This window comes from Teleopsis dalmanni, chromosome X (assembly GCF_002237135.1).
Source record: "Teleopsis dalmanni isolate 2A chromosome X, ASM223713v2, whole genome shotgun sequence".
Taxonomy (NCBI): Eukaryota; Metazoa; Arthropoda; class Insecta; order Diptera; family Diopsidae; genus Teleopsis; species Teleopsis dalmanni.
Window position 1 is genome coordinate 7,951,233 of NC_051848.1, and position 15,675 is coordinate 7,966,907.

At 29.8% G+C, this 15,675-nt stretch overlaps 1 protein-coding gene across 1 annotated transcript; it reads right to left on the minus strand.

Annotated features, from left to right (window-relative positions):
- Positions 1–11,334: 11,334 nt before the first annotated feature.
- LOC119689742 lies at positions 11,335–11,978 on the minus strand. The gene is made up of 3 exons (XM_038104639.1): positions 11,850–11,978; positions 11,601–11,721; positions 11,335–11,540 (listed from the first exon to the last, which is right to left on the minus strand). The coding sequence occupies exons 1-3, from the start codon at positions 11,926–11,928 to the stop codon at positions 11,384–11,386; spliced, it is 357 nt and encodes a 118-aa protein (XP_037960567.1). The 5' UTR covers positions 11,929–11,978; the 3' UTR covers positions 11,335–11,383.
- Positions 11,979–15,675: the final 3,697 nt, after the last annotated feature.

The window sequence follows — 15,675 nt, forward strand, 5'->3', positions numbered from 1 at the left end:
TTCAATTTAATTGTATGGAAGTTATAATTAAATAGTAGATCGACAATATCGACAATTATTATTTTTTTTATATAGAACCGGATAATAATGTGTATTTAATTTTGTAATGAAACGAGCAGAACAAGTAAAATTAAAATTAAAGTCATATTTACATGTGCTGTGTGAATAGACTCTAAACTACTTACATTTCTAAAAGTTACAGAATTATTTAAACATGATCTGGAGACAGCTTGTTTTAGTTAAAATTTATTTTAACTAGTTTAATACGTTAGCGAGGATATGACTTAATGACGGACAAAGATGTTATTTGAAATATGTAACAAAAAATTGTATATATATTTTAATATATCTGTTCATTTGGAACTTATTTAAAAAGTAGAAAAATTTTATTTCCGAAAACGAGAACATATCAAATATCCAACAATAAAACAAACACGTTTCGGAACAATTTCCTTTACGACTTAGCGTGTTGATGTCAATATAGCCATAGGATGCATTTTGATTCTTCTCGTATAAAATGTACGTTTAACTATAAATTTAAAAGTTTTTAATTTTAACATAAAATTAAAATAAATTTTAAAAATATATGTGAAAACAACAGCTCATTTCTTCTGGATAGCTGCTAGTATATATACACAAAGGAGTATTTAACTAACTGTTAAATCAATATTTAACATCGGCGGTGACAAACTGCACTTTCTCGAATAATTTTTAAGTTTATATAACATAAACATAGAACGTACTTATATTCTATTAAAAAAAAAGTTGTTTTTTTTCTAACAAAAAGTGAAATAAAATCTCCATTCGGGCTGTCTACAACTTCTATTACCACTTTGATTACCGTACACAGTAGTTGCGGAACAGATCAACCTTGCCTCAGATCAACCTTAAGCAATACATTATGGAACATACTGCTAGTAGCAGTTCTCTAGCTCCTTTTTATAAAGTCTTTTGGTTTGACTGATACATCTGTTTTCTTCTGGCGCTCTCCATATGTACTCTGTCTTTATCACACAAAAGACTCTTGCTTAGTTCAAGAAATCTATAAATAATGGCAAATTTTAAGATTTTTCTCAAAGTATTAATATTAACAACGCACGATTTTGATGGTCGATATATAGCCTGATTTATGGCATTTAACGGATTGACGATTCTATTTGATATTATCTTTATAAACATTTTATTTACTACTACTCCAGTTATTATATTTTTAAAATTGTATATTTTTTATAAAATATATTTATTATTTGACACAAGTCCACTGAAAATCTAGAACACAGTTTAAACTATTTATACTTTTCAAATAATTATGAGTTATTATGAAAATCCTACTGGATATGTAAAGATTTCATTTGATTAAATATTTAATTATTCAAATTTATAAGGACCAAATGAACTTACTATCTTGATTTCTACAAACTGTGAACGACAAAGTGTATACCCCCTACATATCCCTCTTATAAACTCCCGTTGTTTCTCTTTTTTCCAATTTTAATCGTTATTGGATTGGCTCTTCTTTTGCGATAAACGGCCTTATTTTCTCTCTTCGTTCATAGTCATGCAACCCGTGTGCCTCATAATAGAATTTTTGAAAATTTTTGGACAGTTACCAGGCTTCTCTTAATGTGCTTCATTACACACATGGTAATTACCTCACCACATGGTGATCTGGTTATTCTCTTATTTAGCCATGGTAAACTAAGAGTTATTATGGGTTCTTTATTTCACTAAATATATAACAGATTACAGCAGTTGTGTTAAAAAAATATTACTCGTTTTATTATTATATATTAAATATTAGAGTCTTCTAGCTCTGGCTTTATTATACTATATATTTGATATTTGAAATAAATATAAGGATATATATAAACTTCTTGTGATGTTATTATTTTCTTTATGTCACTTGTGGTGTTGATGTTATGAAAGATTTTACCTGTGAATACTGATGGAATAAGTAATTCTGTCCAGTTAAGGAGAGTGTCTGTTTGAAGGAACATATATATTGTGTAAGCAAAATGAAAACACTGTACTATATAGTCATGATAAATAACCTTTCTGAAGAGCGTTCGCTTAAGAAACCTATCTTAGTAACTATTTATTAAATATTATTTTATGTTTATGTTTTGCAACAACATTTTGATTGGAAATTTTTTTATCGATTCCCAATAGATTTTATGACCACTGTATGTTATTTCTAAAGTTGTTGTGATGTTACAAGAGGACTCTTAGCTGAAATGTACCTTTTTGCTCGTCGTGAAAGACCCAAACCAACACATCTAAAATTGCTTCGTGCATCATTTCACATGATGAAGTTACCGAAAGGCAATGCCAGCAGCAGCAACATTTGTTGCTATTGCGTGTGGCAACTTCCCTCGTTTCATTTTTTATATACTATACCTTTTTGTTTTTGGTACAGATTTTTCCCCATATCGGTAACAAATTCTAATCTTATTGCAAAGCATCTGCACTAGTGTCTACAACAGTTTGAGTACTCGTACTTCAAACTTTAGTGATTCGATATCAATAAATAAATTTCAGCAATTTTCTTGCTACATTTTGTTCTACGAATAGCACTGGAGCAGTGATGTACCTCAGATAAGAGAACACTGAACCAAACTCGAATTTTCCTCAGTTTTTTGGCATTGCATCTCAAACTTGCAGTTACCAGTTTTGTACGCTATATCTTGATATTTGATATACATGATATATTCCGAATATAAGGGACTCCCTAACAGAGCACGCCTATGTGCTGCATATTCATATATTTTTTCCTGCTGATTTCTTCGATTGTCAATGTTGTTGGGTTTGTGCGTTGAAAAATTTTAAATTAAAGTGTCTGTCGAGTTTGCAAAAAGATATATTCGTATTTGTTGCATTTGTTGCGAATTTTATGTATTTTCGGTGTTATTTAATGTAGACTTTTTTATTCGTTATTTACTACTTATTTACATTAAATTTTGTTTTTAAATTTTGTTATAGTGTGAAGCTTTTGAACACGTCCCTTTTAAGATTTATTACTTTTAATATTGGATTTCAAGTTGAATTCAGTTATCGAAATGTCAGAGCATCTAAAAATTTTATAATGCAAGTAATTTCCTATAGTCGAACCCAATCGAAAAGAGTGATTAATTACTTAGATTACTTACAATATCACTACCTGCTTGTAAAGACTTTAGTGTTGACTTAGCGCAGCTTAAAAGAATTCAGAATTTAGCATTGCTTCTATGGTGTTAACTATTGCTTCTATAGTTGATCCTATATACTGATAACCGGCATTCATTGAACATAATAGACTTAGATCTTCAGAGCAAGGTCAGAATATTACGCATTCAAAATTTCAAGTTTCTCAGTTTCAAAGTCAAGCTAAGACAGAAGCGCTAGATTAGAACAGATTCATTATTTCATGTAAACAGCATCTTTAGCAAATCCCTGCTTAAATTAACTTCTAACTAAGAAAATCTATTATTTGGATTAAATTCAAATACCACCAATTTAGTATGGTTTATGGTTTAAAACTGTTAATAGATACTAAGAAGACAGTAGTAGGTTTTAACAGAGCGGGGCACTACAATCGTGGTGGATTTCCTGTGCTATTGGAGATGCACTTTTTGCAATATAATTTCAAAACCATATTCTTTTGAAACTAAAAATAGTATACCAGTAATGATTAATGGACAATGCTTTAAAAAAACTAATTAGCAATTTTTTTTGTTGCGAATTAGATGATTTCGACTCAGACGAAGTCATTCACATTGCTAAGTATATTGAGAAAAACAGTTCAACAACCATATAACTTTTAAATAGATTTGAACTTTCTACGAAGATTGTGCTATATAACTGCTTTAAAATTTTTTAGTTTGCATTATAGGTATTAAGGTATTGATGTACTGCAATGAGCCAAAACGGGAATGAGTCAACGATATTGTAGGAAATACTTTTCGGTTAATTGGAATTGATATTTTAATGAAACGATTCTTTAAAAACACGAGAGACTGTCACTTAAATTAGATCGAAAAAGAAATATTTATGAACTAATATATGCACTACAACTAGCCATAAGAAAACTATTATATATCTTAGAGATATTTAAAATTCCTAAGTTAATTTAAATGACAATTGAATTATGTGGCTTTTTTCTATGTTATCTTAAAATTTGGCCTTTGGTAATGAGAAGCCTGTTAGCTTCTTCGTTTACACGCTTCTGGAGAGGCGTGAAGAGTCTGAGAATGAGCTTCCGCTTCTTCTTTATTTGCTCAGCAATTGTTGCGATGTTAAGGTCATTGTGAATATTCACATTACGAATGTATCATAGGTCGTTAACAAAATTTCGCAATAGATTTTTCGAAAGCCCTTGAGTTATGTTGATGTTGCTTTGGATAGCACAATCCCAAATGGTTACTATTTGGTCTAGAGTTCCATTGTAGCAATTTCACTATTGGTCACACAAACCCCTTTAAAGCTTTGTGAACAAAGTCCAAAACTAAATCTAGAGAAGAGCGCTTAATCTGTTCTGGTGACAGAAAGTCCATATGAAATAAGTTTTTTCTGTGCTAAAGCTGGACAGTCACAAAGAATGTGTATAGTAGTTTCCTCATCTTCGAGGCATAGTCTGCATTCCTAATTAGCAGATAATTGTAGTTTATGAATGTGATATTTCAGACCATAATGTCATGTAATCAACCTTAAAATTAATTACCTTTTGAAAATAGTTCAGTAACTACTTTGCACAATTTTTAGATACCAAACAAATCACTTCTTCTCCTTCAACAAAGCATAAGTTTCACTCACTTTGCTTATTAGATTTCTTCTTTTATACTTTTATAGTTTAGAATCTCTGAATCAGTGCTTAACACCATTTTTTGAACTTCGAATTGTGAAAAAATTGCACTTCGAAGCATGCAGAATATCTCCGGTGTTATTCCTTCAATTGTGTTGCAGAAGCAACAAAAAGCATCTTAACATCAAAGTTATTGTTTTTTCCTCTTTTTTAGATACGAAAGTATTCATTTTCATCCAATTGAAATTTTTGTTCACATGTGCTCAAAGCTCAATTGTGCTGTGCGCCTTCCAATAAAATTTTCTATTGTTGGTCTTGAGTTTTGATAAGCTCCTGCTCTCCTTTATAAGACTTTTGTACCCTGTTTTCGTATTTTCTGGTCTTATTTTGAAATTTTAACCTTTTTTGAAATACAATGAAGTGCACTTTTTAACAAATGAAAAGTGGTATGTACTGCTTGTTGCTAGCAGTTGTTGGAATATCGGAACAATGTTACTGTTACTGTTTGTTCGATCCTTTGTATAGGACACGGCAACCGTGGTATCAGGCTGCAGGCAAACAAGTTCGTAATTTCTTATAAGATTCTAGTACAACTTCAGTCCTTAGCTTCAGTCGTCAGTCACTTGCCTTTAAGAAAATTGAATGATTTGTTTAGTCGATTGAGAAAATGCATGCTAATATAATTTCTTTCTCTTCTCATACCATACATGCTCTTCACATTTTATTATACAATTTTTTATTCCAATTACCAGCTGCACATACATATAAATATATATTTGTTTACACATATATTTATGTATATTTTTCATACATATGAATACTCATATATGAACTATATTAGTAAAATGAGCTTGTAAAATCATATACTCGTATGATAAGGACTTCAGCAACAATAGTTGTATAAATGTTGCCCTCAGGGAAAAGTAAAATTAAAAATGTTTTGCATGCTCCATAAAATCGGAATTGTTTGTTTTTATTCAATATTTTATTCTTCATTTTTCATTTCTATATACTTATATGCATGTATATACATATATATATAAATGTATATACTTCACTTTCTTGTATTGTGATTTCTATTCGGGACTTTCCTCCTAGAGAATCTAAGAAAAGGGCAACTGGCTTTAAATTATTTTATTGTAATGTAATTTAAATTGCATTTTTAATTAAATCAATACTTTTCGCCTGGAGGTGAACAGGACATTTTGCATGTTAATAAATTTATTTAAAATTTGAATTTTTCTACTTATGTTTATAAAGTTTGATTCAATAATTAAATTATTTGGCTTGTTAGCAACTTCAACTTTTTGGGAAGTGAATGTGTGATTTCAGTTAAAAGTTAGTTGTTTGAACATTGGTTATTGGGTTTGTGAACAAATTGGCTAAAAGCCATTTAAAATATTTTTAAAAAAAACTAATTGGAAGAATTAGTGACAATAAACTGACATAGGTATTTTTTTTAAATATTACTCTTAAAAAAATTAAGTAACAGAACCCTTAACATTAGTCTAATTTAGACAAGAGACGAACGAGTCAGCTACTTCAACTAAGGCGGAACCTACTCAGCACCACCGTATCTGTGCTAACGGGACACTGTGAAATAGGAAGCCATGCCATGAGACGGGGTGTACCCTATAAAGATTTTTGTCCAGGTTGTGGCTCTGAGAACCGTGCTCCATCTTATATGTCAGTGTCCTTCTTTAGCTAGAAAAATCTTCGGATCCCCCTTTCCCACCGATCTAACTGAGCTGTCATCCTGTAATGTTAGAGACCTGACCAAGTTTATAGAACTGTCAAGTTGGTTTTCCTTTGCCTAATGGGTGAGCGGTCATCTTTTTCGACGTTGGCTGTATACAATACTATTCTTGTGGAACTATAATGGGTAATCATTTGAGCTCAAGTGAGCTTTTTGGAAACAAGTGCGCCACTCCAACTTACCTACCTACAGATCTACCTTTAAAATATGTTAACAAATAAGGCATTTATGTAAACTCATATAGTAAAAACACTTTCAGGAAATTTAAATATATATTAAGATGGCGCTTGAGATCTGGGCGATTACGTTCATGGAAGCACATCGAAACTAATTTGCATCAAAAATCATATAGATGTCTGTTTACTGATATTTTAAAATAATCTGTGATCTGTGTCAATCAATTCTTAAGTAGACCATCAAATAGGTCAACTAAATTTAATACTTTAACAAAATTTGTTAAGAATCGGAGACGTTGTACAGATTCAGCAACTAGATAAAATCTTTAACCGTTTTGGATGATATGTATTATCACAAGCATATTAGTTCTTATAGATCTTTAGATCTGAAATTTTTTGATTATTATTTGCTCTAGTCTTCACAACATATTTTAGATGGCAAAATCTAACTTCAAATAAGTGCGTCATAACTGGATTGTATCTGTTTTTTTGCCTATAAAGATGTGTAGTTTTATATGTCTGGAATCATATTTCTGCCAGAAAAAAATCGAATGCTTTAGATCTTACATGAAGAACATATAATTCTCACCAATATTTATATACTTAGGTAAATTGTCTGTTATATTTCCTAATCAAGTGAAACTGGTTTTTGAAAACTTGATTATACAAACTGATGGGTGTCTACGGGTCTCTTCATATAATTTATTTAGTACTTTATAAGCGAATTCTTCACAGCATTCGCATTCATAATTCTCTATGAAATGCAGTAAACTATTTTCATTAAAGTTATTCAAACAAGTTTGTGCAAATGAGTGCATTGGATGGTAGGAATTAATTTGTTTGCAGTTATGAGCCGCTAAGTCCTTCAAGTAATAATGACGAGCGTCGGCTGTGTTTGGCTTTTGAACAATTAAATTAAATGTACTCCAAAGGTAAATAGACAGACGAAAATATTAAGTTGCCTTATCAATTTCGAGTAATTCAAAAAAATTATAGCAATTATGAGAAACAACAACTCTGGGGATTGCGAGTACAAAACGTTTTATTACACAATAATGGCAGACACAAAATTGTGTGTAAACTCATAAATGGGCGGACGGACGGACTTGTGCATAGTAGTTAATACAATTTATTTCTTTACCTTTGATTTAGAGAATACAATGAAATAAGTGTTCTTGAAATAGTTTTTTGTACCGCATACATTCAGTCTTTTGTTGTACATAAAAAAGATTGTTTATACATAGACCTACATTAAAAGTTCGCCATATTGCATTGACGAAGTACGATAATCAATAACCTGAGAATAAGAACCTGAGTTAAAAAGCTTTTTAACCCATTTTCAAGGAAATGCTCCAAAGTGAATATAATTTTTCGATCCAATGAATGATATAGTCTTGAAAATTGTAAACAGTTATTATTATTATTATTATCACTATTATTATTATCAAAAGTTAAAAGTATTATGTATATGTATATGTATATGTATATGTATATGTATATGTATATGTATATGTATATGTATATGTATATGTATATGTATATGTATATGTATGTGTATATGTATATGTATATGTATATGTATATGTATATGTATATGTATATGTATATGTATATGTATATGTATATGTATATGTATATGTATATTCATATGTATATTGTATATGTTATATGTATATGTATATGTATATGTATATGATATGTAGATGTATATGTATAGTATATGTAATTGTATATGTTATATGTTATTATATGGTATATGAATGATTTGTAATGTAATGTATATGTAATATGTATTGATATGTATATGTATATGTATATGTATATGTATATGTATATGTATATGTATATGTATATGTATATGTATATGTATGTGTATATGTATATGTATATGTATATGTATATGTATATGTATATGTATATGTATATGTATATGTATATGTATATGTATATGTATATGTATATTCATATGTGTTTATAATATACGTATAAAAGTTTTGTGCTTATACCTAATACCTGCATTAAAATGTAAAAGTTAAAGAGAGCTTTAATATTCATATTTTCTAATAATTTCATATGTAATATTTGAAAGATTCGTAAACACTTAAGTGGCCATGCATTATTTGTACATATAGTTTTATGGATTTATTATAAATTAATTTTTATTGCATTTAATATGGCTTTGAGTTATTTGAGTTAAGTGTTATTTTTTTTCTTTTCTATATATTTTTTTCGCAATTATTGTTAAAATTCTTCTTTCTTGTTATTAGATATTTTTCTTTAATTTAATTTGAAACAATTTACCAACAATAAAATTAAAATCGATATATCTATAAAATACGTACACAATCAATTAATAAATTATAGCATGCTCAGCACATACACAATATTTAAATAAGATTAACTATCTGCTCGAAGGAATATTTGAAAACTACTGAGTTCACAAATATAAGTGTACACATCAAAAGTACTATATTTGTTATAAATGTTTAAAAACCTATGCCACTTATTAACTTAAAAAATCAGTTTTTTAAGAGTAAAATAAAGCAAATCTCTGGCTTGCGAATGTTTTCTTCTAGAAATAAGAGTTTATAAATATCAAAGTCTTTATAATTTTATAACAAGTTATTGCGTGGGTCTTGACTAATTAAAAAATAAAAACACAAATGTTTAATCATTTCACGCTATTCTATATTTCAGTAACGAGGTTAATAAGAACACAATTATGCGAAGCATCGGGATTGACATTTATAGTCGGAATCGTCGCTATTTGACGATTCTTGTTGTTTTTATCTACTTCTGTCTTTATTTAAATTTATTTATTTTTATTGATAAGCTACTTTATCGCCTTCGGTCTGAATAACTTATATAAAAAAGTTTATTTTGTCTTGATTGTAAAAAAGGCCGAATGTCTTTTCAAATTCTTCATCAAAACAATTTCTCATGTAAACGAATATTAAAAATATTTATGAAATGTAATTCAAATGTCCATATTTGTTATCTAACGATGTATTTACAAAATTACGAGCATTGAAATAATTGAAGTATGTACGCAATGCTTATATATAAAAATAAAAACTTTAATATGCTTATTTAATAATTCTTAAAATATTTATTTGATTTATATAGTTTTTTTACAATTTGTATTTGATCGGAAAAATATAAAAACACCTGTTCTGCAATCCAATTTCGATTGAATTTGGTGTTCCTTATTTTTAACGGATTTGCAATAGTTTTATCCCGTTCCAAGTTAAATTCTGTATCGGCTGTTTTTTATGTTGAAGGTATTTGAGCCAGTGCACTTGAGCATTTTTACTCTATTTTCAAAACCCCTCTTTACGCATTGACTGGATTATTGTTTATCATTTCACCAGATTAAGCAATAATTGACCTCAGATCTGCATACCTACTCGAGGAGCCTGTAACCATTCTGAGATTTCATAACGCGGTATTGGTAAGTCAGTCAGTTTTCGCAAATAATTTCAGGGCTCTATCCTTTATGTATTTTTTGATTGGATCAATGTTGAGGTCCGTGAGGATGTCATTCGTCGTAATGTACCATGGTACTTTGAAAATTCTTCTCAGAGCCTGTCTTTGTGCAATTTCTAGCTGGCGAATAGTAGTGTTTGAGACTTTGCTAAACGCTACACATCCATATAGAAGTATATAAGAAATAAAAAATATATCAGTAAATAATATAAAAATATGATTGCTCTCGTTAGTTCTGATTTTATAAATCTAATTAGCTTTAGTCATTGTTTTAGTATTGTGCGTTCCGGCCCTCTAACATTGTAGAAAAATTGTTTAATCTTTGGACGAAACCATTCAGATGAGTACCAGTTGTCTATATTCGCCGATTTTATTAATTTGCGATGTTGGAAGCCATACCAAGCTCACACAATTCTAGCCGTAATTTCTCAATTTAGAGTTGATATAGGGTTTCAGTCAGTTTTTTTTTAGTAGGTTCTTTTAGATTAGTTTCTGCTTCGCTGTTTTAGTTTTCTCTGCATTTTAATAAATTCAATTTTAAATTACCTTTCAGAGAGAGTGTAATATACACTTACATTTTAATTTTAAGTTCTTATTTATTTTATTTATTAACTTCTTTATTATTATTTTACTCGTTCTTCTTTATCTACCCGCACGTGTTTAACTAATTTGTTCCATTTCTGCAATTTGTTTGCCTTACGACTGCTTGGATATAAATCGACAACAATTCCGATTGTTTGGAAGTCGGAGCCCCTTTAATCAGAATTAGTGCAAAACTTGGATTCGTAAATATTGGATTTCAAGCATTAAGGTTTGGATGGTTAGATTCGATTCCGATCTTAATTGGTTTGCAGAACAGATCTGAAAACATTTTTCTGAACTTTACAGATATTTAGCTTTTAAAATCAGTTTGCGTTGATCAGTTAGGATTATTACGTACAAACATAATTTATATTGTCAATATTAAGGATATGGTAAATGTAATTGTAAGATGTGATTGTTATTTTGGATGCAATATTAGATGTGTTGTGTACTCAAAATTCTGTGCATGAAATCGAAAAAAAACGGAACATGTCAGTTAAGCCGAAGTTATATTTTATTTTAAACGTGATTTCGACCAACATTTTAATTTAATTAAGTAGAATTAAAACAATATTTTATTTTTGATGATTCATATCAGAAACCAGTTCAATACAAATGGCGTTCTAGTGGAGAGACTTGTAGATTGACCACTTGTCCACTGGTCCCAGTGCACATAAAGTTCATTTTGCAACAATCTGGATATGGTTTGTGTAAATTGATAGGATCAACCACACGACAATCCGTCGTTTCAAAATGACCACAACTGAAAAAAACATTGAAAATGTATAACAATCGTTTTGTTCAATATTGAAAGTTTAGTTACCCTTGAACGAGAATTGAACCATCCTCGTTGCAGCGCATATTTTGGCAAGAAGAAGGTAAGGAATTATCGCCTCTTTGCAAAAATAAACCATTAAATATACAAATGCCAGGATGACTAATTTCTATTAATTAAATAATTTACATTAAACTTGATACTTTTATATGATCGATTTTATTTCCATATTTATCCATATTTATATTTATTTCTTTTTAGTGACACACAGTTCCACATGTGAATATATTTACTTACTTGCAGGAATCAAAAAACTGTAGCCACTGCAGGATGAGATGGCCAAAACTAGTAACATGGCGGATGTTAAATAATTCATTTTGCTGATGTGTAACGAAGCAGCTTCAAAGCACTCTACAAATTCTTTATAAGTAAATTGTTGCTTTTATACGTTTTATTCTCCCAAGTAAATCGCGGTATACATACCGTGTACATATTGTTTTACTCATGCTTTCCAATTTTATCATCGAATTGCAATTGCGTGAAGACAAGGCTGTTGTGTTCTGCAAGATAATGCCAGCATCAGTACCGGCGTTAGGGGTGGGTGAGATGGGGCGACGGCCCAGGGGCGCCAGATCGACGTAAAAAATAGTTTTCTATTAAGTCTTTTCATTTCCAATCGCACTTAAACTAAAGTTATTTAATACTTTGTGTTTATAAAAGGTACTATCTGTGATCGACAATGTCTCAACCCATGTTAACAAACTTGGCAACTTTGTCAATCGAAAACGAAATTGCACAAAACATAGGCTTTAATGCAGTAGAAAGAGAGTTTGCCGATAGAAAGGCCAGAAAAGTAATATTTTATTAGTATTTTCAAGAATATATATATCAAATATATATATGTACATTTGAAATTTTTAAGAAAGTATATCAGTATACATGAATATTATTTTTTATTGCATATAAAAATACATAATATGAGGTTCATTATGCCTTATTGTTTTAAATTTATTGTATTAGTTTTACGTAAAATAAAAAGTATTTTTATGACAAAGTATTATTTTTATAATTTCATTACTGTTCTCATTTCATACAATTAGTTTTTTTCGCTTTTTCACATGGTTTTAAATAGTAGGTAGGGGGCGCTGATAGCGCTAAAACCGGCACTGCCCAGCAGTAAAAATGCATTCTTTGCGATAAGAAATTTATTGTTCGAAAGTGATCAAAGATTAGTTCCGCGATCCATTAATAACACTCTTATATAGACTTTAGGGTATTTCATTCTTGCACTTTATTTTTGCAAGGGTTTTGAATAGAATATTTTACCGAAACAGGTGATATGTTATTATTGTATAAGATATAATTCTATAGTTCCATGGTTTGTTTTTGTAAAACTGACGCAGGTGTTTTTCATTGGCCTTGGAGGCAGTGAATTTGCATCGGCAAGAGAGAATAAATAGTGATTCTTATTCCAAATTTCACTCATCTTTGCCTTGCAATCACTTTTACAAGACGCTAGAAGCAATTCCTAATCTTCAATCTAACCTTTTTAAAATCAAGTGGACTAAAAAACCGTGTATACGTTATAAAGCGATGCAAAGCGATGGTTTTTTTTTGGGTAAAAAATGTTATTTGTTATAAATGAATAATATAAAAAATAACCGCTGATGACAGAAAATATTATGTATAAATAATTTATTTAAATATTTTATTTCGTGCAAAGAAAAAAAAAATAAAAATATGATAACTGCAGTTCATTGTACCTATAATTTGGTTACATAAATAGCCAGTGGCGCCGCCAAAATTGTCACAAGGGGTAACACATGCTAGAAATTATTTTTTTTATTAGTTTTCTTGGTTTTAACTAAATTAATTATTATTAATTTTTTTAAAGTTGTTTTTTAGAGTGGTTTTTTAAAGTTGACAACTTTAAAGTTGATCATATCATATCAACATATTTAGTAAATATTTGTTTTAAAACAAAAAAACAAAAATATATCAGCATAATAAAGTTTTTATAATCTTTTGATTACAATGTCAGAGGTTCTTGTCAGTTTCAGTTAATCTATAACTTTTGTATAATTTTTTTCCAACCCAATCAACAATTCATTTAAGAATTATTATCCTTTTTTAAAAAGAATAATATATTTGACTTAATTTGAATTATTCTAAAAATATTCTTCCCCACTTAGTCATTAAATTATAATTATAGTTAATAACTCAAAAAATAAAAAAGATTACTAATCTAGTGTTATAATATATATTATATATTAGATTATTTGCAATACATTTTTTAAATTGCCAAACCGAAGACTATACCTGGAAGTCACCAGTCGATACAGCACACAGGGTCATTCGTAACCAAATTAACTTTATAACAATAGCTGGAAGACATAAGAACTCAATAAAATTCGCAAAAACATTCTCCGGTGCAAATGTTCGATCTGATCACAACGTGCTAGCTGTTAAAAAGCAACATTAAATTCAAAGCGACGATCTCAGCTCAACTGAGGAGTAAACTCAATGTACAGAAATTAAGAAGCCCAGCTTTGAGGATGCGAGCTGCAAATGAAATTGAAATCAGGTTATCAAGTTTGCAACATGTGGACATGCTCATTGAGGAAATATCTATGACAATTAAAAACACAATAATCGAAGTAGCAAACAATGAAGTGGGCGTGTTCAGATCTAGAAGGAAATAAGTTTGGATGACAGATGAAAAAGGTCGAAAAAGGTCGGTATAAAAATAAAGATACTCGGAAATAGAAGGTTATACACAGATCTATACGTGTTTTTATTAGAAAAGCAAAAGAAGATTTTCGCAAAAATGAAAGTGAGGAGATAGAGGGGTATTAAAAAATTAGAAGTATGACGACATCTAATAGAAGAAAGAGAAGCATACATATGAATAACGAAGGTAAATACATAACAGAAAAAGACGAAACATATCACATGTGGAAAAGTTATATCTAAACTCTATTTGCGAGCAACCGATCATCTGTGACACCCGATCTAAGAGGTGATTCAGATCCACAAATAACCTTGGATGAATTTCAAAACGTAATTGATGGTGCAAAAATAGGAAAAACGGTGGGTTCTGACCAAATACCAACAGAATTGGTAAAGTTATTCAAAGATAATGGCGTACGTAATTTAACAAGATTTTTTAATAAAATTTATAATAGATAATCGTCAGATACCAAACGATTGGCTCTAATCTGTGTTTATTACGATTCCAAAGGAAGGTACACCAAAAATATGTACAGATTTTAGAACAGTCAGCTTAATGAGTCATGTGTTAAAGATATTCCTTCGAATTATACATAATAGAATTTATCCGAAACCCGAGGAACAAATGAGTGATACTTAGTTTGGTTTTAGAGTTACTTCACGCAAGAAGTAGAAATAAAGCGCGGGGTTCGCCAACGGTGCATTCTGTCATCATTACTGTTCAATATATACTCGGAAAACATTTTCAAAGAAGCACTACACGACGTGATAGATGGAATTATGGTTAATGGGGAACCCATACACAATTTACAGTGCTTATAGTGATAAATTGCTTACAGAACCATTTAGATATTGTTGCATTGTAGTGCAGAGAATACAGCGCTAAAATTAAATTGCAGTAAAATCCATTATATGGTGGTGAGCAAATGACCTATTTCTGGAGGAAGACTGGCAGTATTTAGCTTAGCCATGAAAAGAACTGAGGAGTACAACTACTTGACGCATATTGCTCAAGGAAAGTATATACAAACAACATAATTAAATAATAATTTTGTCCACATGATAGATATGATAGAATGATAGATATTATGGGCTATGTTTTGTATAATGTTATGGTATATGTTGTAATTTACGGTATTTTGAATGTGGTGAACTTTTAGGTTGATATTGATAATTGTGTTCTATGGTGGGGATTAATATATTAACAATAAAAATAAATGAAATCCGCATATAGCAATAAATTCTCAGCGTTAGGTGAAATTACTAAGATGGTGCCTCACAGCCTTAATTTTTTTAAATATTAGATTTTAATATTTAGATCTTTTGTCAATGTTTAGGGTTAAGCTAACTCGGTAATCCCTTAGATAAAAAAATTAAATTCATTGTAGAATTA